The sequence below is a fragment of the Mandrillus leucophaeus genome, unplaced genomic scaffold (genome assembly GCF_000951045.1).
Source record: "Mandrillus leucophaeus isolate KB7577 unplaced genomic scaffold, Mleu.le_1.0 Scaffold515, whole genome shotgun sequence".
Classification (NCBI taxonomy): domain Eukaryota; kingdom Metazoa; phylum Chordata; class Mammalia; order Primates; family Cercopithecidae; genus Mandrillus; species Mandrillus leucophaeus.
This window is the reverse complement of record NW_012105531.1, coordinates 1,072,185-1,095,260: the sequence shown is the minus strand read 5'-3', so window position 1 is coordinate 1,095,260 and position 23,076 is coordinate 1,072,185. Positions and strand designations below refer to the sequence as shown.

Genomic DNA, 23,076 nt, shown 5'->3' with positions numbered 1-23,076 from the left:
GAGAGGTGAAAGTTGCAAATATACGATCCATGTAAAACAGATATTCTGGATTTATAGTGGAAAACACAGTAGTAACTGGTTGTTGAGTCAAGACAAGTACTTTCATCTTAAGATTTTTTCTGTTTATTCCCAGTCACTGACGAGGTCAACGACTAACATAAATGAACACCTTGTCTATTGTTATGGGCTTTATTTTAACCCAGGAAGAACTATTTCCTTTAACAATACACATTATATTATCTTATAAACTGTCCTAATCTTTGATTATCTACCATTGACCTAGTTATTTTGATGTTCCCCTTATAGTAGGAAACAGTCATGCACAGTCATGAATAAGTGAATGAATTAGATAGTGATATTTGTCACTTGAAAGGGTGATAAATTCCCATATTCTCAATCTGACATTTATTTGGCCAAGATCTGTGGGTGTGTGTTTGCTCAAACTGTGCAGATGGAATTTACATCATCTTTACTCTGAGGAATCCACTGACAGAGAATGAGCAGTAGTTGCTTATTCATTATTTAGTGATTTCTCCCTTACTGTACTCATTTGGACCACAAACCATCGGTAACAGCCAACGTTTTGTTAGGATTCATTTTTATTACTTGAATTGTCAGCGTTTCAGACAAATTCCTGCAGGTAGCAGATTTCTTTTAAACATGCATACTCTGTAAACATTATACTCTGAACTACTGAATTTCTTTCTTAAAATATTTAGATTTAGTGAATTTCATTTTTGTGACCCAGTGCATTAAGACCGGAGATTTAATACACAAAAGATTTGACCACACAGCTTTTTGTTAATCTTGTTAAGATTGTATTCACATGAGTATATTATTTATATCCAACCAAAGCTTTTAATTTTCTTATGTATATAAACATCTAGAACAATAAACAGCCCTTGGGAAATTGCTTTTTAACACTATTTTGTTCCAACATACCTTTTCTTTACAGCACAGTTGTTTAGCAATACTCTATGTTTCAGAAACCTCCCTACTGGATAGATTGGGTTGAATCTTATGTCTGCCCCTGTATACTTAAAATTGTGAAGATAAATATAATTTGGTAAGAAATATTGAAGAATTGGAAGACATTTATTTTAAACTAATTTTAAAGGACACGATAAAGAGTTTCAAAATTCATACCAGAATTGAAGTTGATGATAAAGCTGTTTATTTTTCCATTTAAAAATAGTACTTTATTTGTGGCAAAGTTAGTCATCTAAATAATTCTTCAGAAAGGAAGATGAGATTTCCTAGAACATACGATGAATATAAATTTGGAGATTTTTAGATCACAAAATTCTCACCCTTTCTCTTCTCAGAACCATATCTTTGTGTTATCATCATCTCCCTAATTAGGTCCAAGTTAAAGGAATATGAAATAGGTAGAAGGTACTTTCAGAGAGTCCTCTGTGAACCTTATGGATTTATTAAAAAGATCATGAAATTACTAAAAGATTTCAGTTCAGATAGTAATTAAATACTTATAGAAATAGGATGCATCTAGACTTTGAAAAGGAACTGAAATGAACACTTCTTTTGCTTAATTTAGGGGCAGAGGAAGCACACCAGAGCTAAAAGATTCCTTGATTAGGTGTCAGGAGGCATGTGTTCTGACTCAGGTCTCTCAGCAGCCATCTGGGAGCTTATCCTTCCTCTCAGTGGAGCATCCTTAGTAAGGAATTGGACCAGTTTTACTTTACAGTTGAGCTAAGTTAGAAAATTTACTTTGTAAGCCAAGGAGGCCATTAAAAGTGGAATTATTCCCTTGTAATGATATTCCAAAATGATAACAGTCTTAGCAATATTTCAAAGGATAATTTACTGCAGCTAATAGCACACTTCATTTTGTTTTTATTTAATTTCATTAAGTGCCTTAAGTCTGTTTTGGATAAGCTATATGTAGATTAATAAAATAATAAATGCATGATGACAATGGTTATTATACATTTGAAATAAATTAATGATTTATATTGTAAGTACATTAAATATGATACTGTATTAATTATTTTGGATTTATTTGCATCACATGAAATATTTTATAGGCCAATCTCTTATTAGGTTAAAATTTTAATCTTTAGCAACATAATATTTTTTCTTAAAGGGTATAATATCTCCATAGTATCTTCTTGCAATTTTCAAAATGCTTTTCTCCAACTGTGTTTACATTGAGAATCCAGTGTTTACATCGAGAGTGATATCATTTCCAATGCATGCCCATGTTGAGATGTGTGTTTCCAATATGTTTGACCACTAGCAGAGTGTTAGATATACATCATTTCGTTGGTTAAAAATCATTATTTCATTTCACCTAGAGGCTACTATTAACTTGTTGACCATATTTTCATGAAGTGAGCATTGTTTGTGCATTGTCAACAACTTCCATGATTACTAACATATTGTCTAGCTTAATTAATAGAGGCTGGAAGATAGAGAGGAGAGTGGGAGAGAAAGGGATGGATTACTCTAAGAGTGAAAGAACGTTTATTTTGCATGTAATGGTGTTAAACTGTAGCCAATATATTCTTTATCATTAACAGTTTAAGAGTTTAAACAGAAGGACATTCTGCAGATAAATATTTTAGGAGGGTTAGGTGAACAGAAACCAACCTTTCCCCACTGTATAATTGAAGGTAATATCTCACTGCAAAGTGATGGTAGCTGGATTTGTTATAATTATGAAAGCCTTTGGTTCCAACACAGGACCAAAGAGCATCCTTCAAATGTTAGACTTTCCCTGGTTCCAGTCCTATGAAGCACTTTTTATTTTCACTTCATATTTGAATTTTGTTTTCATTTCCTCTATGGTAATGTGGCAGTTATTGTAACAAACATTTTTTGTCTTTTGACCTGTAGACATAATTTTCATCTTTCCGCTGCTCTTCTTAATGTTGGTCCAGTCCTTTAAACCTGCTCTACGGATTCTAGTCTGCTCTTCTTTGCCCTTAATTGCTTGATCTCTCATGCTTGCCTTATTTTATCGCTTATTTTGTTCATGTTAAACACTAAGTTAAAAATATTTTAAAATGAATGATGCGACGTACATAGAAATGAGCATTATTAATCCCTGTTGTTGTAAAACATCATTGAAATTGTATGCTATTCTCTTTATATAAAGTCATTCTAATTATTTCACATGTTGAAGATGTAACCAAACTATTATAAGGGCTGCTTATTCATTCACATATTGAATAGATTCAGTTTGGGTTTTTTAAGATTGTTAATTTGGTATTTTCTCTTTCCTCTAGTCAAAGTGGGAAAAAGCCCACCTCTGAGGGGCTCCCTCTCTGGAAAAGTCAGCTTACCTTGTCATTTTTCAACCATGCCTACTTTGCCACCCAGTTACAACACCAGTGAATTTCTCCGCATCAAATGGTCTAAGATTGAAGTGGACAAAAATGGAAAAGATTTGAAAGAGACTACTGTCCTTGTGGCCCAAAATGGAAATATCAAGATTGGTCAGGACTACAAAGGGAGAGTGTCTGTGCCCACACATCCCGAGGCCGTGGGCGATGCCTCCCTCACCGTGGTCAAGCTGCTGGCAAGTGATGCGGGCCTCTACCGCTGTGATGTCATGTACGGGATTGATGACACACAAGACACGGTGTCACTGGCTGTGGATGGTAAGGCTTTTAGTATCTGCAAGAAGGTAGTATAACATGACACCTGGTTCAGAAGCATTGTGAAATAGCACTCAGAAGTAACTGTTGTTTGAGGTTCGGACGAGTGGAAAAACACCCATCAATTCAGTAGCCCATGTCTTTCACCAAAAATGAACTGGTATTCATTCAAAGGTCAAGGCAGGTGCATTTTTGGCAACCGCTTCATTGATTCCATGAAGGAAAGTATTGTGTACTGAAAATAACGAATACCTCAAGGCATGACACATAATTTAATAATCATTACTTCAGTGTTGAGTCTTATCAGTGATTCTTTTTCAAGGCTCTAAAGGCAAATCTACATTTTAAAAATTATTACATATGTGTGTATGCACATGTACATACATATACACACATACATATACATATATACATGAAAACCCTTTCCCCCTTTTTTCTCTCTTAATATGATCATTAAACTATTTGAGTTTGCTTTTAAGAAATTCTATCTTAACTTACATTGAAGAAATAAGGTATTTAATAAAAACCCTGGTACGTATCAGAGTCTTAAAAAGGCCAAGACTTAATAAATATTTGAACTTGATCAAACAGAAATTTAGTATATTTTTTAAGATTAATATCCTAGTTGTTATCCATTAAGTATTGCAGTGAGACATTTTAGTTTCACCCTCTTTTCAGGGGTGGTTTATATGTCATTTGAATTTAAGTTGGGAGACAAAGCAAAGAAAAATTGCTTTAATTGGGTACACACATAATGCTGTAGCTCTTGGAAGCGTAATATTTTGGCAAGTTATTAAGCAAAATTCTAATACCCAGACATGATGGAACAGATTTTCTTCCAATCCTCCATTTCCCTATAAAATATTTACCTTTCAGAAATGTATACAAAGGGTTTTATTAAAAGTCTTTCTTGTGTAGCCAAAAGGAAATACTTTGAATTTCAGATGCAACACATTAACTTTCTAAATACCCTTTTATATTCAAATTCTATTGCTTCCTTCTATAAATCTATTTTTATGTTGTCTAGGCATCCACTAAGTATCCTGGGTTCTTCTAACCTTTTTATCATTTATTTTCGTTAGCCTCACTACTGTGATTTCTCTCTCTCTCACTCTTCTGTTTACATATCACTTTTAAAAATCCCCAAAGGAGTTTAACAACTTCTTACAATTTTTCATCATTAAAGAATTAGCAATGGATTTGCCCCTTGCCCCTCTGAAACAATGAAAATCCTCCACTTAATCTCCTTAGCTCCATGGGGTCTTCAAATTATTCCAGCAACTGCAGATACTTATACAGATTGAAGTTCCCTGCCTTGGTCGAGGAGGCCTCTTTGTGCCCCTTTACTGCCAATCTTCAGTGCACATGGAAGATTTTTAATTACCAAGAAGACGATTTGAAGCTTTGATCAACATTAAACTAATCTAAATCTATTCAAATTCTTGCTTAAGCCTTAGAGATCATTTTAAGCTATCTCTTATATTCACCAGATAGCACCATATGTATTTCCTGGCAATTTTAGAGAGGTTCTATGAAGGTACAAATTGCCATTTGATTATTATTATTTTTTTTGGCAAAATCTCCTATTTGAGTCATAAAATATCAGAAATGAGAAAATGAATGCTAGTTGTCATTGCATCTACTTAGTGCCTGTGCAGGTCTTTTTGTGTTGGCACTGATCTGAGGTACTTATCTATGAGATGGGTAGTCTTTTCCCCTGTAGTTATATTACTGTAGTAATATAACTTGGAAGACAGAGACGATCTGATGACAGAAGGATGAACACGTGGGAGACAGTCTTATAGCTAGAAGTCAGGCTGCAGAAGATAAACTGTTGTCAATCCCAGGAAATTACTAGGGATAAGAAGAGCGGCATGTATCTTGGAAACCACAGTTTATTCCAAATAACAACAACAAAAAGTGTTCTTAAGTGGGAGGACTCTTAATAAAATCTCATTCATAAGACCTGGTTGCCTCAGTTTCTATTTTTCAGTGACTTCTCTGGCACATTAGTTCAATCCACTTTGATGTCTTGCAGAAATGAGTCATCATATTTACTCCAGCTAAAAATGGAGAGACTCTTGTTGACATGGGAAGAGAGGATCCAGAGCTCCACCCCCTTGCTTGCTCTATCCTCATCCCTTTGAAAATTTCTTGAGCCTTGGAGCACAATTCAGAACCACTAGTTTATACAACCCCTAAAATACAACAAAGTGGAATTTGAGGCAAGTATCAGGAGCTTCTACTAGGAAGAATTTGATAATTTATTTCAGGCTTTCTTTGGATAAAAATTATACATGTTATCTGTCATAGCAGAGACGCTACATTATGCTGGTCAGGTAAAGAATATGATAAACATTTGAATGATACATGGTGGTCTACTCAACATTTGAAAATCCTTTACCTAATTTGACCTTCACACCAATCAAGTAACATACATATTTTTAGTTCCACCTTATGGGTCAGGAAATTAAAGCTCAGAGAAACTGACTTGTATAAAAGTAAGGAGCAAATTAGGGATTGGAACAAGTCTTCTCACTCATAAATAGTCCAGTGTCTTTCCTACTCTGGTACATTGTCTCTGAAGGTAAATATCTCAGTGTTTTATATTTGGAGGAAGTGGTGTTAGTGAATATTTTTATGAGACAGGTGAGTGTTTCATGCATAAACATTGGGTTGACCCTGGATAAAGTCCTGAAGTAAAAGTTGATCTTGTGGTCCCTTTAGGTCTTTGTATCTTCTGCAGAATCTACTCCCTTTAGGTATCTGGTGTTCCCATGATAGACTGAATACTACCTGCAATCAGGACAACTATTGGGATTCAGTGACTTAAATCTCTTTCTTGGATCTAGGAGATCTGCTAGGAAATGTTCTGATGGAGCAGAATGGGATGTCTAGATGAATGGCATTTTTGGAGTCCCTCAAATCAACATGATTTTGCATAATGCTGCATAAAGTAAAAGTAAATGATTATTATGATATTACTGTGTATCCAACTAAGTTGATACATTACTCCAATGAGAAATTTTGCACAGTGCAGTGGGAGATTTGAACAGGCTGGCAATTGTTTGCTGTTGTCTTTGCAGGGGTTGTGTTTCACTACAGGGCGTCAACCAGCAGGTACACACTGAATTTTGAGGCTGCTCAGAAGGCTTGTTTGGATGTTGGGGCGGTCATAGCAACTCCAGAGCAGCTCTTTGCCGCCTATGAAGATGGATTTGAGCAGTGTGACGCAGGCTGGCTGGCTGATCAGACTGTCAGGTAAGAGGTCTGGGGGCCACAGGCCTTCATTATTAACTTGAGAGTGAGAAGAAAGTGCCACTAACTAGGCATTTATTTCCCCAGATATCCCATCCGGGCTCCCCGAGTAGGCTGTTACGGAGATATGATGGGAAAGGCAGGAGTCAGGACCTATGGATTCCGTTCTCCCCAGGAAACTTACGATGTGTATTGTTATGTGGATCATCTGGATGGTAAGATGTTTGAGTTTCTGTATCTTTGTATGAACTGAGAAAATTGAGGGAAGACCAGAAGTGCATTGGAATAGAGCAATTCTTCGTGCTTGTTTGGATTCCAAACGGTGGCATTTTGTTTATACAACTGTATGATTTTGCGGTAAAATAAGCCGAAATTAAAGTGGAAAGGGAAGGAGGAGTGTGTAAATGGTTATGCAGGTTAGAAATGTCTTCAGTTAATGGCAGGTTTTCTTACAGTCATGCTGCTCTTGGACTGTTTCCAATACACTTTTAGAGCATTGAGAATAGAAAGCTGTAAGGGTGGTAACTATTCTGGTGAGAGCATAAGATAAAAATCATGTGAAGACAATCCACAGTGAATCCAAGTACTGATAAACACCCCAGAGCTAACTAAATAACTCCGTAAACTAGCCCAGCAGGAATTTTCAAGTTTCACTTCCTGTTTATTTGGTTACACTAATATTCAGAGCAATCCTTCCTTCATTCAACCAATCAATACATTAAACCAGTTAACACATAAAAAATCACCTACTGTGATTTTTATAGGTACTCTGCTAGTTGTTAGAGATGTGAAGTCAGTTAAGATATAGCCCTTCCTTCTAAGTTGCTTACAGTCTGATTTTGGCACTGTCATTTCTCCGTTGCCTGAGTTAGATTCTTAAAGACAAATTTGAGTTCAATAGTGCTGACATCTAAAGAGCATGGTGCAGCTTTATTATAAAGGCGCAGGGGGGCGGGCATAGTGGCTCACGCCTGTAATCCCAGCACTTTGGGAGGGCTAGATGGGAAGACAGCTTGAGTTCAGGAGTTTGAGACCAGCCTGGGTAACATGGTGAAACCATGTCTCTACAAAATACCAAAACTTAGCTAGGTGTGGTGGCATGTGCCCGTAGTCACAGTTACTCAGGGAGTGGAAGAAGTGGGTGGGGGACAGCGGGGCTGAGGTGGGAGGCTTACTTGAGCCAGGAGATAGAGGCTGTAGAGAGCCGAGATTGTGCCACTGCATTCCAGCGTGGGTGACAGAGCGAGACCTTGTCTCAACAAATACATAAATAAATAAAATAAAGACACATGGAATAGAAGTTTCTACAAGTTTTTATTTTCATTTGTATTAACAGCTATTATTAGAATCCTAAAGGTATAGATAATAGTGTTAAATTAAATTATACTTTTAATTTTGACTAGGTGCACATAAAAAGAATGATCTGAATTTTCTTTTGTTTAAAATGAGGAGGCTGGACTATGTAATTTCTATGGTCTCTTTCAACCTTAAATTTCTGTGGTTCCCTGATTCTGTGACTTGAATAAGCAACCTTAGAGCCTGAAAGCCAGAATATAAGCAGCTGATATTTTCCTAATGTCTTGACTAAATTTGCATCAGAAGGCCTGCTTTCAAAAAGGGTGCTTAGGTGTGGTTCTCTAGAATCTTAGCATTCTTATTTTCACTATCACTGAGGATTGCCAGATGTATTTTCTAAACCAAAAGTGCAGATGTGAGCAAATTTTATTTTTGTATATAGGAAAAGGGAAAACATAACATCCAAGCTATGGTTGAAATATATGAAACTAGAGCTTTTCTCTTGCGTTTATTTTAATTGACTTAAAAAAATATAATAGAAGATGGTTGGTAGGAGAATCTGATTAAATAATCTAGGAAATAAATTGGGTTGCTGCTATTTTGGTAAGGTGGGAATTTGTATCACTGTTGTTTTAACTTAGTGTAATATCTGCAAGGGTGATAGTTATAAACAATATCTGAAATGCTAGTAATACTAGAAATGATCCAGAGGTAGCTTTTGCAAAAGTATATGTAAGATCTAATTAGCCTAAAAGCTCTTTACCAAATATTATTTAAATGGTGGGCTTTCATGGCCTGATTCAAATATGAATAAGCATCCCAAGCCAGATCCCTTGGTGGCAAGACAGGCTTATGTACCCAGGAAGCCACCAGCTAGAGAGCTCTAGAGAACCCTCGTGTGTTTTTCAGTTTGCTCTGATAGAGGTACTATCAGCTCTCAGCTCTTTAAGGCTATAGACTGCCCAAATTGAAAATTATTTTTTCAAGCCCAGAGAGGGATTTTATAGAAGTCCCAGAAATTTCAGGGCCTCTGCAAGTATTGTTTGAAGAACTTTTGACAAGTCTTGGTGGTGGGAGTCCTTCCAGGGATTTCCTAGTCACACTGTCTTCATTGAATGATGGCTCCCCACAATCTGCTCATAGTATCATAACCAGTGTTCAGGAACTGGACTCTGTCAGAAGAGGAGCTCTGAGGATGAATGTATATCTCCCATGATGAAGGACTTACTAGTCTTATAGACATCCTCTCCCAGTTCCATAAACACAGTCACTTCTAAGGAAGCCAGTTTATGTCCCAATGTAACCAAACTGTAGTTTATAAAGTTATTTTGGATAAATCTACATATTTGGTAACTGAAAACTTGTAATGTGGAATATAGCATAACTTTACTTAGGGTCTTTATACCAAATCAACAGAATTTTAATCTTTTTGTTTTAAGATGTAAAACTTAGAAGAGAAATATAAAAGAGTCAGTTCAAATATTAATTCAAGCACTCGCTGAAATTTGTGTCAGCAAAGTAACAAGGCATTTATTTGTTTCATAGAAGAAACTTGACAAATCTGGAGGATATTCACCATGTTTACAATAACATTGTTCCTGACATTTTTTTCCTCCTTATTTATTGACTCTTGGACTAAGTATCAAATCTTTGGACACTGCTCTTTTCTTTCTTGGCTTGAAAGTGAGCAGGAATGGGGGTGAAAGGTAACTTTTATGGCTGATGAGGTAAGAGGAAGATCATGAAATCATTCTTGTAAGGCTTCTTTCATTTCTTAAACGAAGTATATGTCTTCCCTTTTGAAGTAAAGACCATTGGCTAATCTGTGAATTAATAAAAAATTCTTGTGGAAAGTTGACTACATAAAATTACATCTGGTACTTCAATTACCATGTTGATAAAAGATTATTTGAAGGTGAGTCAAGATTCCTTGTAAGAGGCATTGCTAAATTCATGAGTCAAACAATTCCCACCTATATTTTATTGTATTTGGGGGAGCCAAGTGTGTGTGTATGAGAAATAGTGGGGACAGTAAAAGATTTGATGTATTCAGAATGCATGTGATGGAACACACACACACAGGAGTTATGAACCAAGGTGCAATTAATTTAGATCAGAAGCCGTATATCCCAGATGGTCTGATGAAAAAGCCAATTAAGTATAAAATGAAACCTTGCTCAAAAAGGCAATTAATTTTCTGTTTTAATTTAATTATTTGTTGTGAAAGATATATAGTTGACAGAATGTTGACCTGTTTTTTCTCCTTTCTTGTTTTATAATGTCATATTTTCCTGACATATGTGTTTCTCTATAAAATTTAAATAATTGCACTAAATTAAATCCTGCCAATTTTGGGGGAAAAATCTAGTAGAGTTCTTTTCCTAAGGTGGTGATTATAACAGTTATGCATATTCAATGAATACTTAATTCTGCTTTTCAAAATAACCTATTAAGTGTTAAAGAGTAATTACATTAGCTATATTCATTAGCAAACATTTAAATATCAGCTTGTGTTCTTAGAAATGGTCTGGAAATTATGATGGCTTATTAGACATGATTCAATCAGTAATATAATGCTATTATTAAGAAATTAATGAAATTAAAATTTATAAATGGGAATCTAGAAATTAAGATCCACAAAATAATCCTTATTAGGAATTTTAAACTTTGTTTCACAGTAAGACAGATTTGGAAAACATTGGGAGGGTTTTAAGGTAGAGTTGAGATGATTAAATGGCTCAAGAAATTAGGTAAAGGATCGGAATTATTTAAGAATGAAATTAATAGACTGACTATTTATTTGGCTTCCTGATGGTAGCAGGTACTTTAAAAAACAAGTTTCTTTTTTAGGCATTTAATTTACCCCACAGATAAATTGGAGGATTGCAGATGAGGTCCTACTACCTTCTTTCATTGTTGACCCACTTAGTTTCCTTGCAAATGAGTCAATACTTCCAGTCTTGTCCCCAGACCTGACAAATGGTTGGTTCAGGAGTTTCTTTCCCTTATGACATAGGCCTATCCTCTTATGGCCTGCATTTTCTATATAGCCCTGCCTTTTGGTATTTACTTCACCTGGGTTAACTACTATCCTACTATTCCAATTCCCTGGTTTTTTACACAAACTTCCCAGCACTTTGACAGGCCTATACTGTGGGCACTCTCTTTCATCTCATATTCCCTCCTGAAGACCTGGTTGATTCTTCTCATCTTTATCATCTCTGAACCTTGAATGTATGACTATAATTACCCTCTTGCAAATATTTGCTTATACTTCTTTCTCTTCTACTAAACTATGGATTTGGGGAAAGGAGGAAACATACAAGTTCATTTTTGTATGCCCAATATTTCCTTAGCATATAGTAGGTGCTCCATAGGTAGAGCTGAATAAATGAGTGAATTAATGAATTAGCTTCTAAACCATTAATGCCTCCCTACTCACCTTACTTTACAATTGCTTTCTGGATAGTTTCACACTTCTCTAGGCTCCATCAGTATCCTACCAGCTTCCTGATTTTTTTATTGCTTTAATTTTCTTATTAGTTTGTTTAATTTCATTTTTGTTCTCTTATACATAAATTGTAAGCCAAAAGTCTTGTGGGACCTATGGGGCAGGAAAGAATACCAAAAGAACTAATAAGTGAACAATGAAGATGTTAATTTCTAGTTTTGCATGTTTAGCCCCCGAATTCTCTTCTGAATTTCACACCCATATTTCTAGTTTGTGAATCACTTTTGAGTTTCATTTTTGGTTTTGGTTGTCACATACAGTCCCCATCACTTTAAGAGTACTTCGAGGGATCTGTTTTACTACCATCAAAACACTTAAACATCATTGCCATGTAATTCTCCTACTTAACGTTGTGCGTTGGTTTTGTTGGCTTCATCCACAAGCATATACTCTGCCTGGTCTTCAAAGCCTGGACCTGCTCTACTGCAATCTATTCACCCTTGGTTCCCACACTCTTCAGTGTGACCCCACACACGTGCATCTTGCCCTTCACAGACCCTTTGCTTGCTCCTGCTTGCAAGTCTGCTCTGTTCCTCTCAGGGAACACACACCCGTCATCCCTTCAACATTGTGATTTTGCCTGTGCTTGAAGACTTACTGCTTCCAGGATCCCCCTTTTCGCTATTGCAGCTCACACTGAAATTTCTTGACTCTGAACTTCTACTTTACTTAGAGTTAGTTCCATGTGATTTATTGCTTAATTGCTTTCTGGTTTCTTTGTGTTCATAAAATATAAAATGTTATATGTTTGTTTTATTTCAGCAAAATTATTGTAAGCTCTAGTAGAGATAAGACCGTAAACTTCTATATCTTTCCCAACTGCAATCAAGAGCCTGTTCCAATCACAGACACATAATAGTTATCCAACAAATAGTTGGTGGTAATTGTAGTATTTTTCCAATCTTTGTCTCTTCTGGAAACTGCCTTCCACCACCACCTTGCCATTTATCTATAACACTTGAAAAAATACTTTGCATTATTTACCGAATTCAAAAAGATCTACTTTTTACCATTATTTAATCACCATGATACTATTTTTTTCTCTTTGTATTTCTCCTCTCACTCTTTTCTTTGATGTCTCTTAGAAATTACTCCTTCCCAGAGATACTCCTTTCTGGCCTCTCATGATAATTTATTTTCCTTGCCTTCCATTCCTTCCCAGCAAATTGTCCTCTCTGGGATTGCTTTTCTTATATTAATACCTATTCATCAATTATAGGTTATTATTTTTACTGTTTCCTGATGTCAAACTCCAAGATGGCTTTGTCACCTCTGTGACTTACCTAATGCCTCCATATCATTCTTGTGACTCACCTAGAACCAAAACAACTTTTGCATTTTTGTTACTTTATGAGCTCCTTTAGATATGAAAATCTAAGCATTTAGATAAACATCATCAAGTAGGTCTTAAAGCAGGGTTAATTCTAGCTTTTTAGAGGTTTTGATTGAACCAAAATCAGATATCAAATCTGGAAATTGTGTAATTTTTTTCCTATAGATTCTCAGATTGCCTGTTAATTTTAATGAGATTTACAGTATGTAATCCACAGAATACTTCACTGATGGAGGTTATTTAAGAATTAGTGATTTGTGTCCTTACTGGGCTTATTCAGTTAAAAAGCCACATATCAGCTTGAAGAGCCTCTTGCACACTGTGATTCTGCTGATGGTTAAAATAGTGATTCTTGATTTCAGAATCTCTTCACATTTGTTGCAGTTGGGCCTAGAAGATGCCGAAAACTTTTTATGTTCTGTAGCTTCCTATATAGACTTTGGAGATTAACACACCTTGCTTGGAGTTGCTTCTGTGTACAGTGTTTGAACAGTCTACCTAAGAGCCAAAGAGGAAAGCAATTAAGCACAGCATGGGGGGAGCACCTCTGGAAGATGATGTCCTTATTCAGTATAGTGACTTCAGTAAGATTGACTGTGAGGTAGCTTCATGAGCAGAATGAGGAAGGAAAACATCTACTGTATGGTTGGAGTATTATTTAACTTAAATCTTATGAAATCTTTGTCAGGAACTTTTTAAAAGAAACCTCACCTTTGCCTGTAAGGAAACTGAGGCACAGACATTAAGTGATTGGATATGCCTTTTTTTCTTCTTCTACTGCCATAAACTCACAGGACCACCAAAGATTCCCCAGTAGAGCAGCAGACAGTCTTGCAAGCCAAGAAGATAAAAAAGTACCCTCAAAGCTCCCCCAAATCTCTGATATCTCATTAGAAAAAATCATAATTCTTATTTGAGCAATGATTGCATTACAGATAGGATTACAATGATTGGGATTGCTGGGTCAAATGGTAACTCTACTATTAACTTTTTGAAGAAATTCTAGGCTGTTTTTCAATGTGGCTGTACTGTTTTACATTCTCATCAGCAGTATATTAGGGTCCTGATTCCTCCACAGTCTTGTTAACACTTGCTATTATTTGACCTTTTGTGTAGCCATCCTAATGAGTGTAAAGTAGTATCTCTGTGGTTTTAAATTGTATTTCTCTGATGGCTAATGAGCTCCAACATCTTTTTATGTGCTTGCTAGTTATTTATCAATCTTCTTGGTAGAAATGTCTACTCTGAAACTTTGCCCACTTATAATTGTGTTGTTTTTTTTATTATTAAATTGTGAGTGCTCTTTGTATATTCTGGATTTGCATGTCTTCTCATGTAAATGATTTACAAATAGTTTTTCTGATTCAGTGAGTTGTCTTTTTACTTTCTTGATAAGGCCCTTTGAAGCACAAAAGTGTTTAATTTAGATGAAAAGTCCAATTTGTCTATTTTTAAAATTTCTGTGCTTTTGGTGTCATATCTAAGAAAACATTCCCAAATCTCCAGTCATGAAGATTTATCTCTGTGTTTTATTCTAAGAGATTTATAAGTTTTAACTCTTTTGCTTTTATTTTGATCCATTTGGAGTTAGTTTTTGTATATGGTGTGAGGTTGGAGTCCAAATTCATTCTTTTGGATGTGGTCCCAGCACCATTTGTTGAAAAGATAATTATTTCTCCATTTAATGACCTTGGCACCCTGTTGAAAATCAATTGACCATAGGTAGATGGGTTTATTTCTAGACTCTCAATTATATTCCATTGATCTGTATGTCTATCTTTATGCCAATACCACAATGTCTTTATTACAATTGCTTTGTAGTAAATTTTGAAATTGGAAAGTGTGAGGCCTCCAACTGTATTCTTCTTTTTCAAAATTGTTTTAGTATTCTGGATTTCTTGAGTTCCCATATGAATTTTAAAATTGGCTTGTCAATTTCTGCAAAGAAGCCAGCTAGGATTCTGATATAGATTGCAATGCATCTCTAGATCAACTTGGGGTATATTGCCCTCTTAGCAATATTATGGCTTCTGATCTGTGAACCTCAGATATCTTTCGCTTTTTTAAAGATATTCTTTCATTTTATTCAACAATATTTTGTTCTTTTCAGAGTATAAGTTTTGCAGTTCTTTTGTTAAATTTACTTGTAAATATTTTACTATTTCGATGCAAATGCAAATATAATTTTCTTAATTTTGTTTTTTGATCATTTATTACAAGTGTATAGAAATGCAATTGATTTTTATATATTGGTCTTGTATCTTGCAACCTTGCTGAACTTGCCTCTTAGTTCTAATTGTTTATTAGTGGATTCCTTAGGATTTTCTTTATACACTCTCTTTCATTTTATAATCTTACTTTACGTAAGTAGAACGGTCTTGACATAAACTCCTTGAAGCATGTGACAGTCATTTGCTTTAAGGTTTTTATGTCAGGGTCTCCTGGAGTTCTGAATCAAAAGAACTTCTTTGGAAATACAGTCGCCATTTACCTCCCAGCTGTGAAAAGCCAAAAAAACCCAAACTAGGCTGATCCTCCTGTGTTGACCTGAGGTCATTCTGTGCCTGTCAAACCAAATAACACGCTCAATCTTTTGTATATTTTGAAGACTCAGAAACCCAGAAATTTTTAGAACCTCTTTCTCACTCTAATTAAAACCTGCTGCTCTGTCAATGGGAAAGAATGAGTCCAGACATTCTGAAAACCGTACAAATGTGTTTACATTTTAGTGGGGGCTTCCTGTATCTTTAACATCTTCAAATTGACATAGGTAAGATCTTGTGTAACAACACATTTGCAAATATGCAGATTCATTTTCAAATGAATACAATCTGATTTAGAGAATATTAACTGACTATCATAGTAGACTATGGATAATTCTCTAATAATTAATTACAGGTTAACATTTTTAAAACTCAAAGACTATGCTTTAAGTCACATTATGCTCTACTTTAGCCTAATACAAGGGAGAAATTTGGAGGGGGCCCTCCTAGCTTTCTAGTCTCATTACTCCCAAATTAGAAACATTACCAGCCTAACACTAACTGTGGGGTCTAAAATGAAGTTATTTTGGCAGCCCTAGAGTTTTCTTGTCTCAGTTAACAGAAGATTGGCCTTTGTGCAGGTTAAATAATCAAATCTTAGAGGAAATTGACTTGCTTTTAAATTATCTACAAATGTTAGCCCTTAAAAGATTATATAGCCGTATATATTAGCTGTCAACCAATCCATGTGAAGCTGATGGACTTTGTGTTTCAGTGGATAATAAGCATTAGTTTTTGCTGCTTTGATCTTATGTTTATCAATACAGACCAAAATACGACAGAGAGAGAGATAGACAGAGAGATAGAGAGACACAGAGAAGAAAAAGAAAGTGTTGAAAAAGCTTAAAAGTCCAACATGTCAAAGCTAATCATTTTGTTGAATTGTTGCTATTACCTTGATACTTGATATATTCTGTTAGCGATTTTATCATATGGGTATTTAGAAGTTCATTTCATATAACTACTTCCTGCTTACTCATCCCATTTACTTTTGCATCCATTTATTACTTATATACCATTTTGACCCAGATAGCAAGGAAATGTGAAAACATTTAAAAATCTTGAACTTTTATAGTAAAACAACAACAACAACAACAACAACAACAAAAAGCCAAAAAACCAGGGAGTTCTGGTCCCAAATTTCCAAAAGGAAATTATAAATTAGTCTATAAGAACTGATTTTCAGACCAAATAGTGCAGTATAGTAGAGCTATAAGCACCAATGAACAGAAGAAACATAATCATGTATCACATCACCCAGCAAATACACTCCGCTAGAAAACTGGTGAGATCTCAGCTTTGACTGCCACAGAGAGCAGCCCATCTGCTGCAGTCCAGGAAAGAAGTGTGTAATTATCTGTGATTAAGTCCTCCTTTCACCTTGGTGATTGCAAGAATTGTCAGTGGGGGAGAAAGATCCTATCCCAGTTTTACTCTAGACTCAGGCTTTTTAATCATATTGTTGAGTGACTCCTGAGTATAAACTAGCTTTTGAACACTTTGGGTCATTTTTAATGTTTTGATTTGTTTTCATCATTGCTTGCCATTTCAGTATGTGTCATGTTTGAGTCAGTCAAGAAGCAGCTTTTCCACTTAGCAAACAGAATTGTGAAAAAAATATACATGGTCCACTTTCTAGGGAGTCTTGTAGCAGCTATTGGTCAAATTAGAGTATTTTTTCTCTTAATTTCTGATGTTAATTCCCACAATTAAGATAACTTTAGTTTGTGGAATGTCATCAGATATTAAAGTCTTACAACATGTCTCCCAATTTCTTCTAGGGCATCCCTGGAAAGTTGAAATAACAGGAATATGTCAAAGCTATATGTATTTAATTTGAAATTTTGGAAAACTATGGCTTAAGATACTGCATATGCTTTCCATATGAATATGCAAATTATCCTATGCATGAAAGGCTCTGTTATATATCATATTTTATATGTACACTAATCTGAATATATATGTATGTACCTTGATGAATTTTTTTTTTTTTTTTTTTGAGATGGAGTCTCTCTCTGTTGCCCAGGCTATAGTTCAGTGGCACGATCTCAGCTCACTGCAACCTCTGCCTCCTGGGTTCAAGCAATCTTCCTGCCTCAGCCCCCCAGTAGCTAGGATTACAGGCATGCACCACAACGCCTGGCTAATTTTTGTATTTTTAGTAGAGACAGGATTTCACTGTGCTGGCCAGTCTGGCCTCGAACTCCTGACCTCAGATTATCCACCCACTTTGTCCTCCCAAAGTGCTAGGATTACAGGCGTGAGCCATTGCGCTCGTCCTGATGAATTCTTATTATAACAATTTAACTTACTTTAAACCTGACATCTTAAGTAATGCATCACTTTGTTTATATAAAATATATTTGGTATATTTCCTGATGTATTAGTCCATTTTCATGCTGCTGATAAAGACATACCCAAGACTGGGAAGAAAAAGAGGTTTAATTGGACTTACAGTTCCACATGGCTGGGGAGGCCTCAGAATCATGATGGGAGGTGAAAGGCACTTCTTACATGGTGGCAGCAAGAAAAAATGAGGAAGAAGTAAAAGCAGAAACCCCTGATAAACCCATTAGATCTCATGAGACTTATTAACTATTACAAGACTAGCATGGGGAAGACCGACCCCCATGATTCCATAACCTCCCCTGGGTCCCTCCCACAACACGTGGGAATTCTGTGAGATACAATTCAAGTTGAGATTTGGGTGGGGACACAGCCAAACCATATCGTTCCACCCCTGGCCCCTCCAAATCTCATATCCTCACATTTCAAAACCAATCATGCCTTCCCAACAGTTCCCCAAAGTCTTAACTCATTTCAGCATTAACCCAAAAGTCCAGTCCAAAGTCTCATTTGAGACAAGGCAAGCCCTTTCTGCCTATGAGTCTGTAAAATCAAAAGCAAACTAGTTATGTCCTAGATACAGTGAGGGTACAGGTATTGGGTAAATACAACCATTTCACATGGGAGAAATTGGGCAAAACAAAGCAGTTACAGGGCCCATGCAAGTCCATAATCCAGTCTGGCAGTCACATTTTAAAACTCCAAAATGATCTCCTTTGACTGCAGGTCTCACATCCAGGTCATGCTGATGTAAGAGGTAAGTTCTTATGGTCTCAGGCAGCTCTGCCCCTGTGGCTTTGCAGGGTACAGCCTCCTTCCTGGCTACTTTCATGGGCTAGCATTGAGTGTCTGCAACTTTTCCAGGCACAAAGTGCAAGCTGTCAGTGGATCTACCATTCTGGGTTCTGGAAGATGGTGGCCCTCTTCTCACAGTTCCACTAGGGAGTGCCCCTTTAGGGACTATGTCTGGGGGCTCCAACCCCACATTTCCCTTCTGCACTGCCCTAGCAGAGGTTCTCCATGAGGGCCCCACCCCTGCAGCAAACTTCTGCCCGGGTATCTAGGCATTTCCAAACATCTTATGAAATCTAGGCAGAGGTTCCACAACCTCAGTTCTTGACATCTGTGCACCCACAGGCTCAACATCATGTGGAAGCTGCCAAGGTTTGGGGCTTCCACCCTCTGAAGCCACAGCCTGAGCTGCACACTGGCCCTATTCAGCCATGGTTTGAGTGGCTAGGGCACAGGGTACCAATTCCCCAATCTGCATACAGCATGGGGACCCTGGGCCTGGCCCATGAAACCACTTTTTCCTCGTGATGGGAGGGGCTGCTGTGAAGGTCTCTGACATGGCCCGAAGACATTTTATCCATGGTCTTGGGGATTAACGTTAGGTTCCTTGCTACTCTGCAGCTGGCTTGAATTTCTCCCCAGAAAATGGGTTTTTCTTTTCTGTTGCATAGTCAGTCTGCAATTTTTCAAAACTTTTTTGCTCTGCTTCCCTTATAAAACTGAATGCCTTTAACAGAACCCAAGTCACGTCTTGAATGCTTTGGTGCTCAGAAATTTCTTCCGCCACATACCCTAAATCATCTTTTTCAAGTTCAAAGTTCCCATAAATCTCTAGGGCAGGGGCAAAATGCTGCCAGTCTCTTTGTTGAAACATAACAAGAGTCACCTTTCCTCCAGTCCCCAAGTCCCTCATCTTTATCTGAGACCAACTCAGCCTGGACCTTATTGTCAATATCGCTATCAGCATTTTGGGCAAAGCCATTCAACAAGCCTCTAGGAAGTTCCAAACTTTCCCACATTTTCCTATCTTCTTCTGAGCCCTCCAAACGGTTCTAATCTATGCCTGTTACCCAGTTCCAAAATTGCTTCCACATTTTCAGGTATCTTTTCAGCAACATCCCACTCTACTGGTACCAATTTACTGTATTAGTTCATTTTTACACTGCTGATAAAGACATACCAGAGACTGAGAAGAAAAAGAGGTTTAATTAGACTTACAGTTCCACATGGCTGGGGAGGCCTCAGAATCTTGGCGGGAGGTGAAAGGCACTTCTTACATGGCAGTGACAAGAGAAAACGAGGAGGAAGCAAAAGCAGAAACCCCTGATAAACCCATCAGATCTTTTGAGACTTGTTAACTACCATAAGAATAGCACAGGAAAGACTGGCCCCCATTATTCAATTACCTTCCCCTGGGTCCCTTCTACAACATGTGGGAATTCTGGGAGATACAATTCAAGTTGAGATTTGGGTGGGGACACAGCCAAATCATATCACTTGACATTTTATTTACTGTTTTCAATTAGAGAAAAATAAAACATTCTCTCATGGATAGGCAACATTTAGAAACAAGTTCCAAATCTGTGCTGTAATTACAACTTTGATAATTGTCCTATCAATTTAGCTGCTTTGATGAGGCTACTCCTGGAACTTATTAATAAGCTTCTTGTCAAACTACAAAAAAGATGCTTGTTTTCCAGGAGAACAACTATCCGGTAAATCTGAAAGTACATTAAATTCTTCAGGTACAAGTATCCAGGAGCAGAGAGAGAACACAACCTAGTTCTATGCTAATAAAATAGGCATTTTCTGTCACTGAATGCTGTGCATTTCCCGTCTAACTCTAAAGGTTAGATTAGATTAAATCTAACCTTTAATCTAGTGATTAAAAACTCAGGAAGAACTTTTATTATTCTCATCAGTGGTAAAAAGGTAGCTTTACGATACCCTCTGGGTAGGAGCTTACACAGCTGGGCCAATTAAATCATATTGAGAAACAGCAACTAAGCAAACTTGCCTATTTGATTTGCCTGATTTCCCATGTTTGCTGTGATCAGTGGCTTTCTCTTTTGTCCATTCCTTGGGTTCCTGATTTGACTTTCCCTCTAGGCATTAGATTTTATCTTTGGAGGCATCCTTCTATGACCATTCATTTTTGGACCAAGCCTGGATTTACAATTCTGTTACTGGCCCAGACTTCATTTCTATCCAGTTTCATTCCACTGTGCTATAGTTTACAACATGTAATTTGACTTATAAATAATTCCTGACTATGGATTTAAAGACTGAAAATAGATCAATAGAAACTTTGAAAATGTTAACATCTTCATTTCTTTTCTCAGTGTGGAAATAGATAATGTTTAGCTTAAAAATCTGCATTTTTTTTTGTGATATATGGGGTTGAAAGACTTATTCCTGGAATTTATTGTTGAGGAGAAAGCCTGTTGCTATCTGCCATACCTTGGTTTACTTTGTATAAAATGAGCTTCTTTTTAAGTAATGAGCTCTATGTTCAGCTTAAATTGCTGTCTTAGACCCTTCATCAGAGTTCCCTGCTCTGCCTCATTCCCCTTTTTGCTCACTTGCAGTCTTTGACATAACCCTGGGGGGCAACTGGCATCATATATACTTTGCTTTGTTGTCTCCTGCTTCAATTCTGACTGGGTACCCAGTCTGCTCACTTTGCTTCTATCTTAAACAGGTTGAGACACACCAGAAACTTAGTACCAAGTTATGTATGTTGTAAGTTAATTGAGATTCCTCTTCTTGATTAAAATACATGTCTTTAGAACAGTGTTTTCCAGGATATTTCATAAAACAGATTTGTGTACAGATGTCCCTGCTTAATAATAGAGGGTTGATACATGGAAAGGACAGAAGTTTGGACATTTAACTTATCACATTTGGTATAGATTGGGTGTTAATTATAAGAGATTAAAGGCATACTCAATTCTATAGTGTAAATGCTTCACTGTATCATTAGGTTTTTGAGGTGAGCAAGGTAATGTTCGCACTAAACAATTATGATTTAGGAAAGCTTAGATAGTTATTTTTTAGAACCTAATTTAAGTATTTTTTTTCCTTTTCTCATTCTGTAATAAAACAATAATTATTGCTGAATAAAATAACTGACCACACATTATCTTAACAGAGTAATTATTTTAATCCTCACCTTAAAGTAACTCAATTGATTCTGGTTAAATCTTCCTTTTTTCATCAGAATTATAAAAATCCCAGTGGTAATGTTTCTTGCAATATGTTTTATAAAAATTTTATTTGGAAAGTTTGAAAAATTTCTACACATAATTGAAAAGATAAGTTGGGCACAGTTGTGCCTGCCTGTAGTCTCAGCTACTCAGGAATCTGAGGCAAGAAGGATTGCCAGAGGCTAGGAAGTTGAGGACAGAGTGTGCTATGATCATGCCTGGGAAAAGCCACTGCACTCCTGCCTGGACAACTTAGCAAGACTCCATCTTTTTTGAAAAGGAAGGAAGGAAGGAAGGAAGGAAGGAAGACGAATGGCATTGGGGATAACAATTTAATCAGAGTAGTAAAATGATCATTCTATGGGTATCAAACAAATAATTGAAAATTGTATACTTCAAACAAGTGAATTAAATAATTGCTATTCTGATATAAAGTCAGATTTAACAAGAGTTTCTACATGAAAAGTTTTGTAAGTAGGTCAGAACTGATTTACTACTAATAAGAGAATTCTCTTTGTAACAGGCCAGCACCTACTGAAGCCTTTCTTTCTTTTAATACTGCAAACATGTTTGCTGTTTAAAACTGGGAAACCAGCTACCCATGAAATCATGCTGCCATTTTTTCCTCATTAGCCCTTTGGTCTGGTCTTCCTTGGAGAAGTTGATGTCTCCCAATAGATAGACTAACAGTGCAGTTGGAGAAGCAGAGTTTTACTCAATTAATTATATTGATTTGCCCTGCTGTGGTTGGCCAATCACACTTCTTACTTCAGAGGAATGGTAGTTTTGCCTTAAGGTAGGAGTATCTCAGGAAATGCAGGAAACTAAGGCAACACAACTAATATTCCAGCTGTAATAACAAGTCCAAGGGTTCTACCTCTCAGGGAAAACTATTGGCACACTGCCTTCTTTACACTTGCAGCCCTTTCAGGCCTCAGGCAAGTGTTATTCTGAGGTGAAGGAGGCTGTTCAGGGTGACGTAATTTCTCTGCCTTTCTCCATGTTGCTTTGAGCCAAGTCTATGGTGAGATAAAATGCCTGTTTCAGGCAGCAGCCATTTCTCCAAAGCTTTGTAGCAGAGTTAGCTTTATTTAATGTGCTGTTAGGAAGGATGGGGGAAAAAAGAGACCTAGCTTCTTAATAAGAACTTGAAGTGCCATTCATTTAA

General features: G+C 36.6%; 1 protein-coding gene across 4 annotated transcripts in view; it reads left to right on the top strand.

The window, feature by feature from the left end:
- The window catches only part of VCAN (versican), a 119,853-nt gene that overhangs the window by 23,691 nt on the left and 73,086 nt on the right, over positions 1 to 23,076 (top strand). For all 4 annotated transcript variants that reach the window (XM_011996463.1, XM_011996461.1, XM_011996462.1 and 1 more), the window contains exons 3-5: positions 3,252 to 3,626; positions 6,710 to 6,884; positions 6,969 to 7,096. In XM_011996463.1, the coding sequence (XP_011851853.1) occupies positions 3,252 to 3,626; positions 6,710 to 6,884; positions 6,969 to 7,096 (678 nt within the window). The remainder of the gene's footprint in view (positions 1 to 3,251; positions 3,627 to 6,709; positions 6,885 to 6,968; positions 7,097 to 23,076) is intronic.